At 32.0% G+C, this 14,187-nt stretch overlaps 2 protein-coding genes across 2 annotated transcripts; one reads left to right on the top strand and one right to left on the bottom strand.

Moving 5' to 3' along the window:
* The first annotated feature begins 1,958 nt into the window (after window positions 1-1,958).
* LOC141702678 (putative apyrase 7) lies at window positions 1,959-5,033 on the top strand. Its single transcript, XM_074506308.1, has 2 exons — window positions 1,959-3,388; window positions 4,423-5,033. The coding sequence occupies exons 1-2, from the start codon at window positions 2,260-2,262 to the stop codon at window positions 4,947-4,949; spliced, it is 1,656 nt and encodes a 551-aa protein (XP_074362409.1). The 5' UTR covers window positions 1,959-2,259; the 3' UTR covers window positions 4,950-5,033.
* Window positions 5,034-5,442: 409 nt separating this feature from the next.
* Window positions 5,443-11,240, bottom strand: LOC141702679 (uncharacterized). Its single transcript, XM_074506309.1, has 3 exons — window positions 10,928-11,240; window positions 6,722-7,102; window positions 5,443-6,461 (listed from the first exon to the last, which is right to left on the bottom strand). Exons 1-3 carry the CDS (start codon window positions 11,070-11,072, stop codon window positions 5,761-5,763), a joined length of 1,227 nt encoding a protein of 408 aa, XP_074362410.1. The 5' UTR covers window positions 11,073-11,240; the 3' UTR covers window positions 5,443-5,760.
* Window positions 11,241-14,187: the final 2,947 nt, after the last annotated feature.

Here is a 14,187-nt window from a genome sequence, read left to right as displayed (position 1 = left end):
ATTTTTACCTTTCTTGAGAGTTTGAGATATGTTCTTGATGATGGTGAAGTCTTCGGAGTGCTTAGTATAGTTTTTGGAACCTAAAACCACCATTGAAATCAAGAAACCAAAGAAGAGTTACTATTCACACTATTCATTATCAATTTTCTTGATTTTATTTCACCCATCAAACCTTGATAAAAAGAGCTCAAAGATTTATTTTACCTTAGTTTGGTTGATAGGAAGCTTGAGAATTAATGTGAGGATTTATCCATGGCTAGAGCTTGAAGTTTTGATTTTAATTTCTTGGTTTTAAGAAGAAGGGCCGAATGGGAGGTTTTGGGGAGAGAAGGAGAGTTTTTATGCTTGCTTCTTGGTTGCTTCTTGGTTGCTTCTTGGAAATAATGCAAGTGGTATCTTGTATTGATTTTTATTCTCTAGTTTATATCCTAGGATTTGATTTATGTTGGAAAATCTTAGACAAAAACTAGCTAGCCTTTGGTAGATTACAAGCTAAGCCACTTGTTTAACTCTCTAGCTCACTATTTGGTAGCCTTGGTTGATCATCCTACACCTTAGCTCACTATTTGATAAAGTAACCATGGTTACTTTCCTACCATGGTTAGTTAGTGCGTTACGTTTATTTAATCGTTTACGCGTTCGCTCGGTCGCTTAAACGTTTTCGTAATACTTTCTTGTAAATGGTTCGCGACGTAATTCCTTTCGTATTTATTCCTTATGTTTTGAATTATCGTACTTGAATATAAATCCGTAGGGTTTTAAATTCGTAATTATATTATGATCCTCGTAATCCTCGATGATTCGTAAATATGGTCATTTTTCAAAGTTCGTTTTCTTCGGAAACTAATAGCGTTTACATACACTCATTTGGTACGTATAATCATGTTATCAACTCCGAAACTCATTTTCTCATGCACAACATAGTGTGGGCTAAAAAGTTTTTCCCCGTCCGTCCGGGTTACTATTCATTAAACGTTTTACAAGGTCTCAAAAATTCAAGTTATTATATTACTATTCATAAAGGTCTTTTACCGATGTCAAAAATTTGGGTTCTTACACTCACAGTACTTTGAATGAATTAAAAAATATTCAACAATTAATATATTTAATTAGGAACTCACATGTCACCACTGTGTTAGAATTTTAAAAAAGTGACTAAACAAGATTAAATACATTTAAAAATTAAGAAACACTCTTCCGTGTAAAATTTGCATAATTTAGGATAAAGATGAAAATTTTTAGAGGAATTATTAAGAAAGATACTAATTTTGCTAAGTTTATTGCAATTTTACTGTGTTATAATATTTTTTTGCAAAACTATGTAATCAACCAAAATCAAGTCGACAAGCAACTAGTTAAATCGAGTTTTTTTTGTTGCATGAGGTTGTATAGTATTGCAGAAATTCGTCAAAATTTCATCTAGTTGAATCAAGTTGTAAAAAACCGTAATTTTGCAAAAAAAAAACTGAAAAGTAGTATTTTTGCAAATAGAAAAGAATTGTTGATTTTTTTTTAAAGACGATAACATTTTTTGCAAAAATATTTTTAGTTTTGGTTATTTTTCAAAAAATCCCACAATCTTATTATATATAAAATAATCACTGTACAGCCCGCATGGGTTGGCGCAGTTGGTTAAAGCCTCTGGTCACAGGTTCGAATCTCACAGAAGGAGATTTTATGATTATTGAGTGAAAATTTATGTCAAACAACAACACAATAAATTAAAATAAAGAGTATTAAAAATCCTAAATTGTAACAGTATCTTCAACACTAAACACATGTTAGGTATAATATCTACATGTGAGTCTATTATACCGTAAAATATGTATCACTCCGACGCTAAGTTCTTGTTAAGTATAATTATAGATAAGGAAAAATATCACTTGCTAATGCTAGTTTTAGCTCATTATTAATTATGTTATTTAATTATAACATGAGCATATTACATTAAATTATTTTCTTTCTTACCTAACTATAACAGTTTTAAGTGTTAGATAGTGAAATTTATGATGCATCTCTCCAAACATCAAACTGATCTGTACATACAGCAATAAAGACATGTAATGGAAGTGTTTCAACACACAGTAAGTACACTCTCCTAATTCTCCAACACTGTTTATACATACATGCTATGTAAGTATACACATGTGCATCTTTTATGTTGGATAAGTGATGCTTAGCTATTTGTCTCTTTAAATCTTGAAATTTGACTCAAATTTATATATAATTGAGATGGGTTTTATGTGATTATATGGAATTATGGATCCAAATTCGCCTTCAAAATCGAAACTTGAGATCAATGGAGTGATTGGTAGTCGAAAAGTATTGAAATTTGGGGTAGCCCTTCTTGTGATTATGTTAATTTGTGTGTTTTTTGTGTATTATATGTCAAAGACTGCATTTTTTACTGTTGTATTGGATTGTGGAAGTAGTGGTACAAGAGTGAATGTTTACGAGTGGCGAAAAGGGGGTTATTTGAGTGATTCTGATTTGCCGATTTTAGTGCATTCTTATCCGGATGATTTGGTGAAGATTGATGAAGGTTATAGTCAGAAAGGTGGTTGTTTTTATCATTGTGTGCAGACTGAGCCTGGTTTGGATAAATTTTTGGGGAATTTTTCGGGAGTAAGTGAAGCGTTGAAGCCTTTGATTAGGTTGGCGGAATTATGGGTGCCTTTGGAAAGACATGGAGAGACTCCGATATTTGTTTTAGCTACTGCTGGATTGAGGAGGTTGTTAGATGATGATGCGAAAAAGATTTTGAAGGATGTGGAGGAGGTGGTGAAAGGACATGGTTTTATGTTTAGGGAAAGTTGGATTAGGGTGTTGAGTGGGAAAGAAGAAGCTCACTATGGTTGGGTTGCATTAAATTATCAGATGGGGATTTTCGGGAATTTATCAAGATTGCCTAGTCTTGGCCTTCTTGATTTAGGAGGTTCATCATTGCAAGTGGTGACAGAGATAGATGATCCGAGGGAAAATGAGAATGTTTTAAGGGCGAGAATTGGTTTAGTTGAGCATTGGATATTGGCATACTCGTTACCTGCTTTTGGTTTGAATGAAGGGTTTGATAGGACTGTTGCTATGCTCAGTCATACACAGGCACGTAAAGAAGGCACTCTTGGCACCTTTAGAGTCAGTCACCCTTGTTTGAGTTCTGCTTTTGTTAAGAACTATACTTGTGGTGGTTGCTTTGGGAAAAAAATTAATGATGTGAAAGAGTTGAGCACTTTATCTAGAGAAAATGATGCCCACTCCATTGTTTTAGTAGGAGATCCTAATTGGGAGAAGTGCAAAGGTCTTTCCAGAGCCGTTGCTGTTAATTCTAGCAATTCAGATTGGTCACACTTAGATAATGGTTCGATCTGTAGCTTGTCTATTACTAACGGTGAGTTCAATATCTCATTTAAATTTGTTGATTATCATTGACTTTCTCAATTGTCCACTTAGTTCATTTCATTTCTTATAAAAGCTTGTCTGGTATATATAAATTTCTTATCACCTACGAAAGGAATTTTCTTGTTACATAACTATACCTACAGTGTGCTTCCAAATTATATACTTATAGGTGTAAACATTGATGGTCTTAAAGTGCTAAACGAAGATGTTGATTTTAACTTTAGGGTATTGGTGTCCAAAATCTACTATGCAATATACGCTCGCACAAAGATGATTCTGTTTTTGACGTGCAGTTTAATCTTTGTTTTTCTGTGATGATAAATTGGAGCATGTAGAATATCTTCATTACAGTTTTCATGATCTTAATGCTCCTGCTACATGTTATTACATCTTATAACATACCTGGATGTCTCCTCTTGGAAGTAGGGCTGGGGGGGGGGGGTTAAGATGCACATACTAGTACACTAGGCAGACCTTAACTCTACTCTTATAAATGGAGATGCTTTTTAAACACTAAAAATAAAGGACAGAGATATATCAGGGCATATATATGTTAAGAAGCTACATTTAAAAGATTACCTACACAAGTTAATGTTGAAGCGTCTCTGGAAAAGGGAATATAGTTTAAGTACCAAGTCTTTGCAATAGGTTAGACATGATATTTATCATTTTGTCTTTGTATAATATTTTTTCATAGAACACTTAATTTTTTATATATTGTGTGATAGGGGATGGGGCCTGGGGTGGGGAGCTGGTTTAGGGTTAGGGCAGAAATCTCTCTTAATAGATATCCATAAAACAACGATATATTAATCTCAAAGATAAGAAAAAACTAGTGAATTAGACGATTGAACTCCTACATAATATTCTACTTTCCTTGCCAACATAAAACTAATAATATTTTTTAACCTGTTTTAGAATATTCTAATAAATGGGTTTCCAAAGCCTATTATATTGATCCCAAATATTGCATCATTATGTTTTGAATTTGGTAGGAGTAGATTCTAAATAAGAATTTTGCAGGCAAAGACATACTATATCCGGAGGGCAGTAACCGCTCAAGTGTACGTTTTCATGCTTTATCTGGGTTTTATGCTGTTAACACTATGTTGAATTTAAGCCCAAGAGCAAACTTGACAAAGATCTGGGAAAAAGGTCAGCAGTTGTGTGAAAAATCATGGACAGGATCGAATAGCTCTGCCGAGCAGTATTGTTTCAAAGTGCCATATTTGGCATCACTTGTTGAGGATGCTCTTTGCGTTGCTGACAGAGAGATAATTTTTGGTCCTGGGAACATTTCGTGGACGTTAGGAGCAGGGCTAATGGAAGGTAAACACTTGTGGCAGAGTAGTACAAATTCTGCCATTGGTGTTTTAAGCTTGGGGAATACTATGATAATTTCGTCTCCTCTCATTTTATTTGTTGTACTAGTATGCCTTCTACTTATCGTTTATTATAGTCAAGTTAAGCTGCCTATGCCAGGCAGGAAGATATCTGCTGTTAGAGCATCTTTACCTTCTTACTTGTGTCCTAGACGACAGCCTGCCTAATTTTGGTTTTGGCTGCATACACATTTTTGCTAGTGAAGTTTACTTCATACACTTCATAGGATAAATATCATTCAAATTCAGTCATTATAGGAAATATATCGTATCAGGAAACATCAAAAGGAAGACTTAACTGTATAACATTCTTTTGCTGGAACGGAACGGTTTATCATATATCTTCTTTGCTAGTAAATAAAATTGGATTCAGAGATCCCTTAGTTGGAATTCAATATTAAATGGCGTGGACTTGAGTTTGCAATTACGAACCAGAAGATTACAAAATGAATTGTTCTGTTCTAGAAAAAGCTTAGGTCCTTGAACATATGTTTTTTTCGGAATTTTTTGGTCTATTAACTATATAAACAATTTCTTGAGATGTTAAAGACTGATAGGTAATCTTACATCACAATTACTACCGAATCCTCCTCAAATCACACTACAACCATCACACTGTGTCAAATTCACCAACAAAAGATTTCACTGTAGAAACCGAAATGAAGCAGATTGAAGTTAAAGGTTAAACAATATACAACTCATTAGATGATGTCAGTTTCTGGCATTAGTAACTATTTTTTTGAAAAAAAGGGTTTAGCCTTGTGCATGTTGTACAGAACTGGGTATCGGTTGCAGCACAATCTACGTATCAATGTATACAGAGAGTGTCTATGCATGCAACTTATGCAAGTTTGCAACTATCTACATGTATATGTATATGCATAATGTATGTACACTATATGTATATGTATAATGTATATGCATAATGTATGTACACTATATACGGTATTATGCAATGTGCATATAACTCTTAGCTGCATCATTGTATCTCCCTCTGACTCGACGACATGGGTTTGAAGGCAGCCAAAAGAACAGCAACTTTGCATGTGAGAAACCCCATCATTCCAAAGACAAGGTCTTTTGGTGTTACTAAAATGGCCCTATTTTCTGAGCCTAATCTTAAGGTAACTGCAGCGAATGATAACCCCAATGCTAAGATAGATACTGTACCCATTACACTTCCCAATTTTTTGAAACCCACTTTTTCGGTTTTATTCAGCTCTGGAGCTGGCAATTGATCGACGGACCTTTGGAGAAATAATAGGTATAAGAAACCACTAATTCCGCCTGTTAGGAACGCAAATGCAGCACTTTCTTCTGAGGACAAGTATATGATTCCTGAACCAGCAAAGATAAACAATGTATCATAAAGAAGCAAAGTGTTTTTAAGATCTTCGTATTCTCTCATGCTTTCCTCATTTGATACATTAGGAGTCTTCTCCGAAGATGACTGCAAGAGGCTTTCACTTAGCGATGTAAAGTCATCCCCAGAAAACTCCGTCACCGAGCAAGGTTTAAGTTCCGTCATTGAGTTGCAACTTCCCTCACCCAGCTGGATATCCTCTGTTATGAAATCGTAGCGAAAACCAACAAATGAGTTGTCTGATTTTCTTCTATCTTCTGACAATAATTTTGGCTGACAAATAATACTTAAACTTGCACCACCTAGTCTCCACTGACCTGATACATGAAATAAGCTCTAATATATCAATGTTAAAACCAGAAACCAAGGATAAATGGCTCTTATTTAACAAAAAGAAAAGATAAAAAAGGATAATAGGCTCATGCAACGAAACAGCCAGTAAGATTCTTTTAAACTGTATATACTGATGTCATATAACTTTTAATAATCTAACAAAAGCTAAACCGATATTGCCACTTTGATAGAATGCATTTAGGCTTCTGTAATATTGAAATTCTACATTTAACAAGAGAGTGACCTGATTCAGGGCTGATCCAGATTGCTGTAATATTCTGAAGTTTAGGTCCCTCGAAGGCGAACACGTCAACAGAACCTCTTTGAAAATGGAGTGCATCAGAGACAACCTCATTGTCTGATTGCATATGTTCCCTACTTGAAGTTGCAGGTAACCTCTGCAAGATAGAATTACCATTTTCATCTATCACACAAAGCTGTATACCAGAATTTATGTCCGTAAGACCAGATCCATACAAATTGCTCGTTCGTAGCTCAACTTTGTACAAGGTCTCGGATTGGCCTACATTAAGTGATTTGACCAACTTTTCTAGCGAGAATTCGGTGCAAGTATTTGCTTCTGTTGCTGAGAGAAGACGAGAAGGTTTTGCATAACTCTGGAAATCTAAAAGCAAAACCTTGATCAATAACAAATGGTGAGAAAATAGACATAAAAATCTAAACTACAAGGCTGATAGAAGGTGGCATATGTAGGTAGCAAATACTACTGGTAAAACACTGACATATAAAACTGAGTATTTTGGACGGGTAAACTCATTAATGGCGTATACATTCCAAGACATTTCATAATACTTAGAGAAAGGACTGGCACAGTGGCAGTGGCACTTCACTAATCTATACAATTGATCCATCTACCTAAAAATACCTACTGTAGTCCATCTAAACAAATTTCTACTCACAAAAAAATGTTAATTTTTACATATTAATATAAGCGCTCAAAGCTAGAAGTTAGAGCAAGTCCAAGAGTGCCCTAAAAACTTGTCCTAAGTTAAAATTTGAGTCATTTTAAACAAAAGAGTGCTCCAACAATGTCCTAGTGGTGACTTAAAACACTAGGACATTCATCATGTGCCTCATTTTTAAGGCACCACTAAGCATGCCCTATCTCATTTATTTCAATTTAAAAATTATTTTTCTCCCATTTTACACATCTCTCTCCTCTCATCATTGAAAGGCATATGTCATAGCCTACTCGTTTATTCGAGTATTTAACTCAACTCAAATAAAAATGTAATAAGTAAATAGTGGATTAATCATCAAAGAGATCTCACAAAGTAACATCTGTCAAAGAATAAAGAAACATTGTTCATCTGCAAACTTGAAGATTCACTGGAAGAAATTCAAGAATTTGATCATGCCTCAGTGATATAAATCAAGATCGTGGATTTAATCAAGTGACAGAGATCTCGTCAAGGTATCATTTATTACAAGGATTCAATCAGAATATCAAAGTCAAGACATGAAGAAACGTCACCAAAGTTAGTCACTCATGAACCAGACAGTACATCGAGTGTCAGCATTGAAGTGGCGGAATTGATTCATAAGTCTCAGTGACTTTCAGAAGATTGTCAGAAGAATGGATGCTGCTCAGGGTTAGTATTAATTCTCTATTAATTAATTAAGTCATATAATTTAATTAAGAAAATAAATTATATCTGCAAGGATTAATTTATTGATTAATTGAATTAAATTGATTAATTAATTTAGAATTAATATTAAGGATTTACAGAATTTTAATTGGTTAAAATCTGTTTTAATTCTAAAAAGACAACTAATTGTACTAGTATGACAATCGGTATGACAATTGATAGTCATACCGAAAGTCATGCTAATTCAGTTGACTGTCTTGATGGAATTATTATTTAGATTAAAATCACTTATTAATTCAGTAAGACAATTTCATTTGTACTACTATGACAATCGGTATGACAATTGATTGTCATACCGAAAGTCTTGCTAGTTCATTTTAATTGTCTTGCTAGCTCTAAAGATTGTCACACCGAAAGTCTTATTGGACAAAGGATTGTCATACCAGTTCATTAATCTCGGTTGTGTTGATTAAAAGAAGCAGAAGCATCCAATTCAAAAAAACTCACAAAAAGCAATCAAACAGAACATACTCAAGAACAAAAAGAAAAAGGAGCAGAAAAATATTACATCTCATCTGCAACTTCAAGATCAATTTCTAAATTGTAAAGTTAAATCCAATCAACTAGAAATACTTATCTTGTTCTTGTGTATCAATCTAGCGGATTAAAATCCCTAGAACTTAATCTCAAATCGCATTTAGCATTTGATCTTTTAATTACAAAAATAGAAAAAGTTCATGTCGAATTTATTCTAAATTTGTAATAATTGATTTGAGATTAATCCCTTGTAACCGATACCGTAGTTGTAACACCTTTCAAGTTTAATAAAAGTTTTATTTAACTTGAATTTTGTTTCACAATTTTATTCCGCATTTTATTCGATTAAACGGTATTGTTTGCATTCAACCCCCCCTTCTACAAACAAATTGGGACCTAACAATCATTTATTTTCCCTCCTCATTATAATTAAAATATATTATTATTTTAGTAATAAGGCACAAATATAAGGCATATTGTTCTTGGAGTTGATGTACAACAAATTTGTCTTAAATCACTAGGACACAATATTTTATTATATTTATAAGGCATTTACTAGGACATTGTTGGACTTGCTCTTATACTTGGCCAATTCCGGACTTATCTCACACTCGTCTTAGTTACACTTATCACTTATCAGCAAAACTCATCACTATTGTAATGTTCTAACACTTAATTATTGTTACTTCAGAACTTTCCATAGAGACACCAATATTGTGCTATTTAAATGTTTGAATCAAATTTGGAGTTGCATCTTGGACCTCTGATGGGCGAGGTGCGGTGAAAAGAGAGACTATCAATTAAATAGTCCTATCTCATGTACACCTTACATATTGTAGGCTATGTTCTTTCCCTATAATTTCATCACTATAATCATTAGATATTGGTATTTTAAATACTCCAATCTCACGTTTGTTTGTAATGCTAAAACCCAAAAAAGATTTGGGTTTTATATCAAATTGCCCACCGAACTCGTTAAAATGTATCAAGTTGCTACTTAATCTTCACGGCGACTCATTTAAACCACTAAAATACTAGTATATATCACTCCGTTAGATTTTTTAAATTTTTTTAACAGAAGTGCTGGGTTTGCCGTGTATTTATTTGATTATTATAGTTTATCATCAAACTTGAGTGTCTCTCTCTCATCTGTATATCTGTTTAATTAGTCCTAAAATAATCGTTATCTTCACGAGTAAAATAAAAGTTGGGTGGTCTGCAATTGCAGTATTAATTTGAGTAAAATTCAATAGAGAGATGAAAAGAATATGTCTTTTCAATTAGGACTCTCGTTGTTTATCTCAATTTCATGTGTCTGGCAGTTTAATAAAAATATACGACTACAAACTTTTAAAGTTAACGTTTTCCGTTAAAAAAATTTAAAAAATCTAACGGAGTGATATATACTAGTATTTTAGTGGTTTAAATGAGTCGTCGTGGAGATTGAGTAGCTACTTGATACATTTTAACGAGTTCGGTAGATTGAGTAGCTACTTGATACATTTTAACGAGTTCGGTGGGCAATTTAATATAAAACACAAAAAAATTCCCAACAATAAACTTCCGAAATTCCATGTGTCTTGCTTTGATTAGTTGTAAAAATAATAAATGAGATACATTCACATAAATCAAAACTTTCATTTTACTATATCATTTAGAAGAATTTTTCGGGAACATTTTTTGGTTCCCTAGATTTCCCAACTCATAAATTGACAATAATATCTTCTTCCTTTAAATCTATTTGATTAAATAAAATGAATACCTCCATTATCGTCCAATCCGGTACTTAATACCACGAAACAAACATAACCCGTACCCGAAACTATTCAAGAATAATTGAACAGGAGTCCTCGTTTTGAGCAAATAAGCTACCACAAGATTACGGGTGTGCTTGGCATGCCATTGCAGACAGCAACAAGAGGCTGAAAAGTCAGTTAAAAAACTGTTTGATAAAATTTAAAAACTCGTTTTCTAAAAATTGATTTTGGCCCAAAAGCTGATGTTTGAAAAAACAGCCCCTTATGCTTTTGAAAAAGCTACTATTTCAGCATCAAACCTCACCAAAAATATTATTATTATTTTATTTTTTAACATCAAAACATATCCATATTAAAAATGTTGCCAAACAGTTATAACAGAACTTTTTTTGCAATCCCAAAACTGAGCCTATATCTAGTTCTATATCGGCAACATAAATCAAACGGGTCTACTGTAGCCAATTCAAAGGTATTATTAATTCAAATATTTCGAAAATGATTATAAAATTGTGAAACAAAAGAAAAAAAGAAGAAGGAATCAAGTACCTTGATAATCAGAGTATTTGGAATAAATAAGAGGACGACATGGAGAAACACGGGTTCTCGTTCTTCTTCTTACATGAAAACGGGTTGTCGAATAAACTTGTTTCATAGGAGCGGATATGAGATGTCTTGTTGAAAGTAACTCCATGTGTGTATGTCTGTGTTTATCTTGGCAAGAATCAAGACACGACTCAAACTAATGTTTTGGTTTAGCACGGCAATGGTTTTTCCCCCATCAGAAAAATGTGCTAGTCTTTTTAAATAATGCCCTGTTTGTTAACGAGTGAATATGAACTAAACCATTATTTTTTCCTCCATTCAGATTGTTTGATTCAAATATTAATCATCTGGATGATTGGATTTTTTCTGAACAAGTGTTGGACTAGTGGACTTCTAAATTTCCCCAGAACCAGTAAAATTATACTTATGTCACTTTCTTTCAATTCTCATGGAGCAATTTTATATTTTGTTATTTAATACTATTCATCTTTTATTAAAAAAATAATCTTATTGTCCTACTAGTCGTATGCAAACATACGCAGTAGAAAAAGTTTGTAAATTTTTAAATTTCATGTTTTATATTTAGAAAATATAAGTCTAATTTAAATTACTTCTGAATGAATCAAAAATAATTAAATATATAATTATTTGAATTAAAATAGAAAAATACGTAAACTTTCTTTGAAACTTGTATATATAGGGATGCCAATACATGAAGTACTTTTTATACAGAGATAAACCATTATTTAAAGAATATAAATACATAATTTATTTCATTTTTCATCATATATAGTTACAAATTTTAATTACAAAATTAATGATGAAATTGCACAATTTTTTTATTTAAAAATTATTGTAATTTGATGAATTTGTTTAAAATGGTTTTGTAGTAAAATCACAATAAAATCACAATTATCCAATATTTTTTCACAATAGAATCAAATTTAAATTTTTTTTTTTCAAATTTCAGTTGTTAAATTTTTAATTATATATAAATATATAATTATTATTCTACATTAGGAATAAATTTGATGAAATTTTATAATAGAATCAAGGTTTTTTACGGTTATATATATAAAAGGTTCTCTTTTGAAAAAAACACACACACACATATGTATATATATATATATTTAAAAAAAATTATTTTTAATATGTAGTATTATCTTAAGATTATTAGTGATTGTACTTATTTACGGTCAAATTTTTAAAGTTGCCTAATTATTACAAAATGATAAATTTTTAACTTATCAGAAAAAATATTTTAATTATATATATATATATATATATTTTTTTAATTTAAACAACTTTCAATAAAAAGAATTATTGAATATTATCAACCACTCAACCGCAAATAGATTAATGTTGTCATTCAGAAATTTAAATAATTTTATCAAACAATCTTATTCATTATCGTTCAGATTATTACTGATTCAGAAATTTTAATTATTTAGAAAGTTCTGTTCAGATTTAACAAATGAACGTAATTGCTTTTCCTGTAAAATCGGAAATCAGTGAGAAATGAGTACTCGTAACGAGTCATAACGAGTCGTGTGATGAGCTCTCAATGTATAGGATCTGAATTGGATCGGCTTTGATCCATATCATAATTCATATAATTTTATTGAATTTGAATTCGGATCGAATTTTAATCGAATTTTATCGAATTTTTTACAATCTGATTCATATCCGGATAAGATGATAAATTTTCGGATCAAAATTCCAATCAATTAATTTTTTTTTAAAAAAACTTCAAAAGCCTTACTGCTCATTACATCTCCCCCTAATAATTATTCTTTGAGCTACTACTAATTTTTATTAGTATACAGAGCCTGCCTCGTACCTTGATTATTAGCCAATATAAGAATAATTGTGCTAGGCAACTAATTTGTTAGGAGTTAGGATGGGCTGTAATTCGGACCGAGCGAGTCGAGTTTCGAGCCAGACGTAATTCGAGTTGAGACGAGCCGACTCGTTTAGTTAAACGAGCCTAAATTTATGTCCGAGCTCGACTCCTTTAATTTCACGAGTCGAGCCGGCTCGTTTAGCTAAACGAACTGGTTTTAACAAGTCGGACGAGCCGACTCGTTTAATTTTACACTTAATCGAGCATAAATCTCTACCCGAACTCGACTCGTTTAATTTCACGAGTCAAGCCGAGTCGGCTCGAGTAATTAAACGACCCGGAACCTCTGTCCGAACTCGGCTCGTAACTAAACGAGCCGAGTCGAGCCCACTTAAACGATTTCGAGCCGGGCGAGCACGCGAGCCGCCCGACTCAAATTACAGCCCTAAGTCGGGACTTGTGCAAAAAACAAAGTCAGGCAGACTAATTTAATGGAATATCCGAAATTTGGTGATCTTAGAATTTTTAGTGTTGCATTTTATTTTGCGTAATCCAATTTATAAATATCCAAATCCAATAAATTTTGCTTGAGGACCATTTACAATATACTATATAATAAATAGTATATTTATTATTATTATTAATTTTTTAATAATTGCATATATATAATCGGATGGGACTATTAACGGATCGGATCGTATCAAATTCATATCTTATGTTTATCAGATCAGACTTTTTCTGGATCAGATTTTTCTCGGATCGGATTTATTTTTTGGTGATCCATATCCGCTCCATTAGCGTTCGGATTGGATCGGACCGGATATCAGATCCATTGACCGTCCTAATTTGATATAATTCTTTTTAATTTTTTATGTCTCTATATATTTAAATTGATTTAATCAAATTTTAGTCATGTATTAAAACTTCAAACTCAGTAGTATTATTTTTTCGAAACCTAATATATAGTTATACTAATAAATAATATAATAATATAATAATATAATAATATTTATAATAATTAATAATACCTCGGGAATAATAGAGTTGAAATATAATATTTGTTTGACATTCTTTCCCAAAATAATAAAAATAAGTTTTATTAAGTAACCACATATCATATCATTTCTAATAAATATAAATACTTTGAAAAAAATAAAAATATATATAATTTCACGTTTAACCTTTTCTGGACAAGTTTATAATAAAATAACAAAAATTAAGAAATTTAAATTGAATTTCGGTCAATTTTTTGCAAAATTATTTTGGAACGTGATTTCTCGAAACTTTAGATCAGAATAAGGTACTCGGTGGGTTACAAATTTTGGAACACCAATTTTTGTTAGGAGCTGTTAAAATTATTCATAATTTATTAATATTTTTTGATATCTTTTCTTTTAAAAGTAAAATACCTCGTGCATTA

This window comes from Apium graveolens, unplaced genomic scaffold, assembly GCF_009905375.1.
Source record: "Apium graveolens cultivar Ventura unplaced genomic scaffold, ASM990537v1 ctg548, whole genome shotgun sequence".
Taxonomy (NCBI): domain Eukaryota; kingdom Viridiplantae; phylum Streptophyta; class Magnoliopsida; order Apiales; family Apiaceae; genus Apium; species Apium graveolens.
The sequence above is the reverse complement of the archived record's forward strand: the minus strand, read 5'-3'. Positions and strand labels throughout refer to the sequence as shown.

Coding starts and splice junctions, on each gene's coding strand:
- LOC141702678 (XM_074506308.1), top strand. CDS start 2,260: ATGGATCCAAATTCGCCTTCAAAATCGAAACTTGAGATCAATGGAGTG. Junction 3,389..4,422: donor TAGCTTGTCTATTACTAACG/GTGAGTTCAATA, acceptor AGAATTTTGCAG/GCAAAGACATACTATATCCG.
- LOC141702679 (XM_074506309.1), bottom strand. CDS start 11,072: ATGGAGTTACTTTCAACAAGACATCTCATATCCGCTCCTATGAAACAA. Junction 7,103..10,927: donor CAAATACTCTGATTATCAAG/GTACTTGATTCC, acceptor TTTTGCTTTTAG/ATTTCCAGAGTTATGCAAAA. Junction 6,462..6,721: donor CTGGATCAGCCCTGAATCAG/GTCACTCTCTTG, acceptor TTCATGTATCAG/GTCAGTGGAGACTAGGTGGT.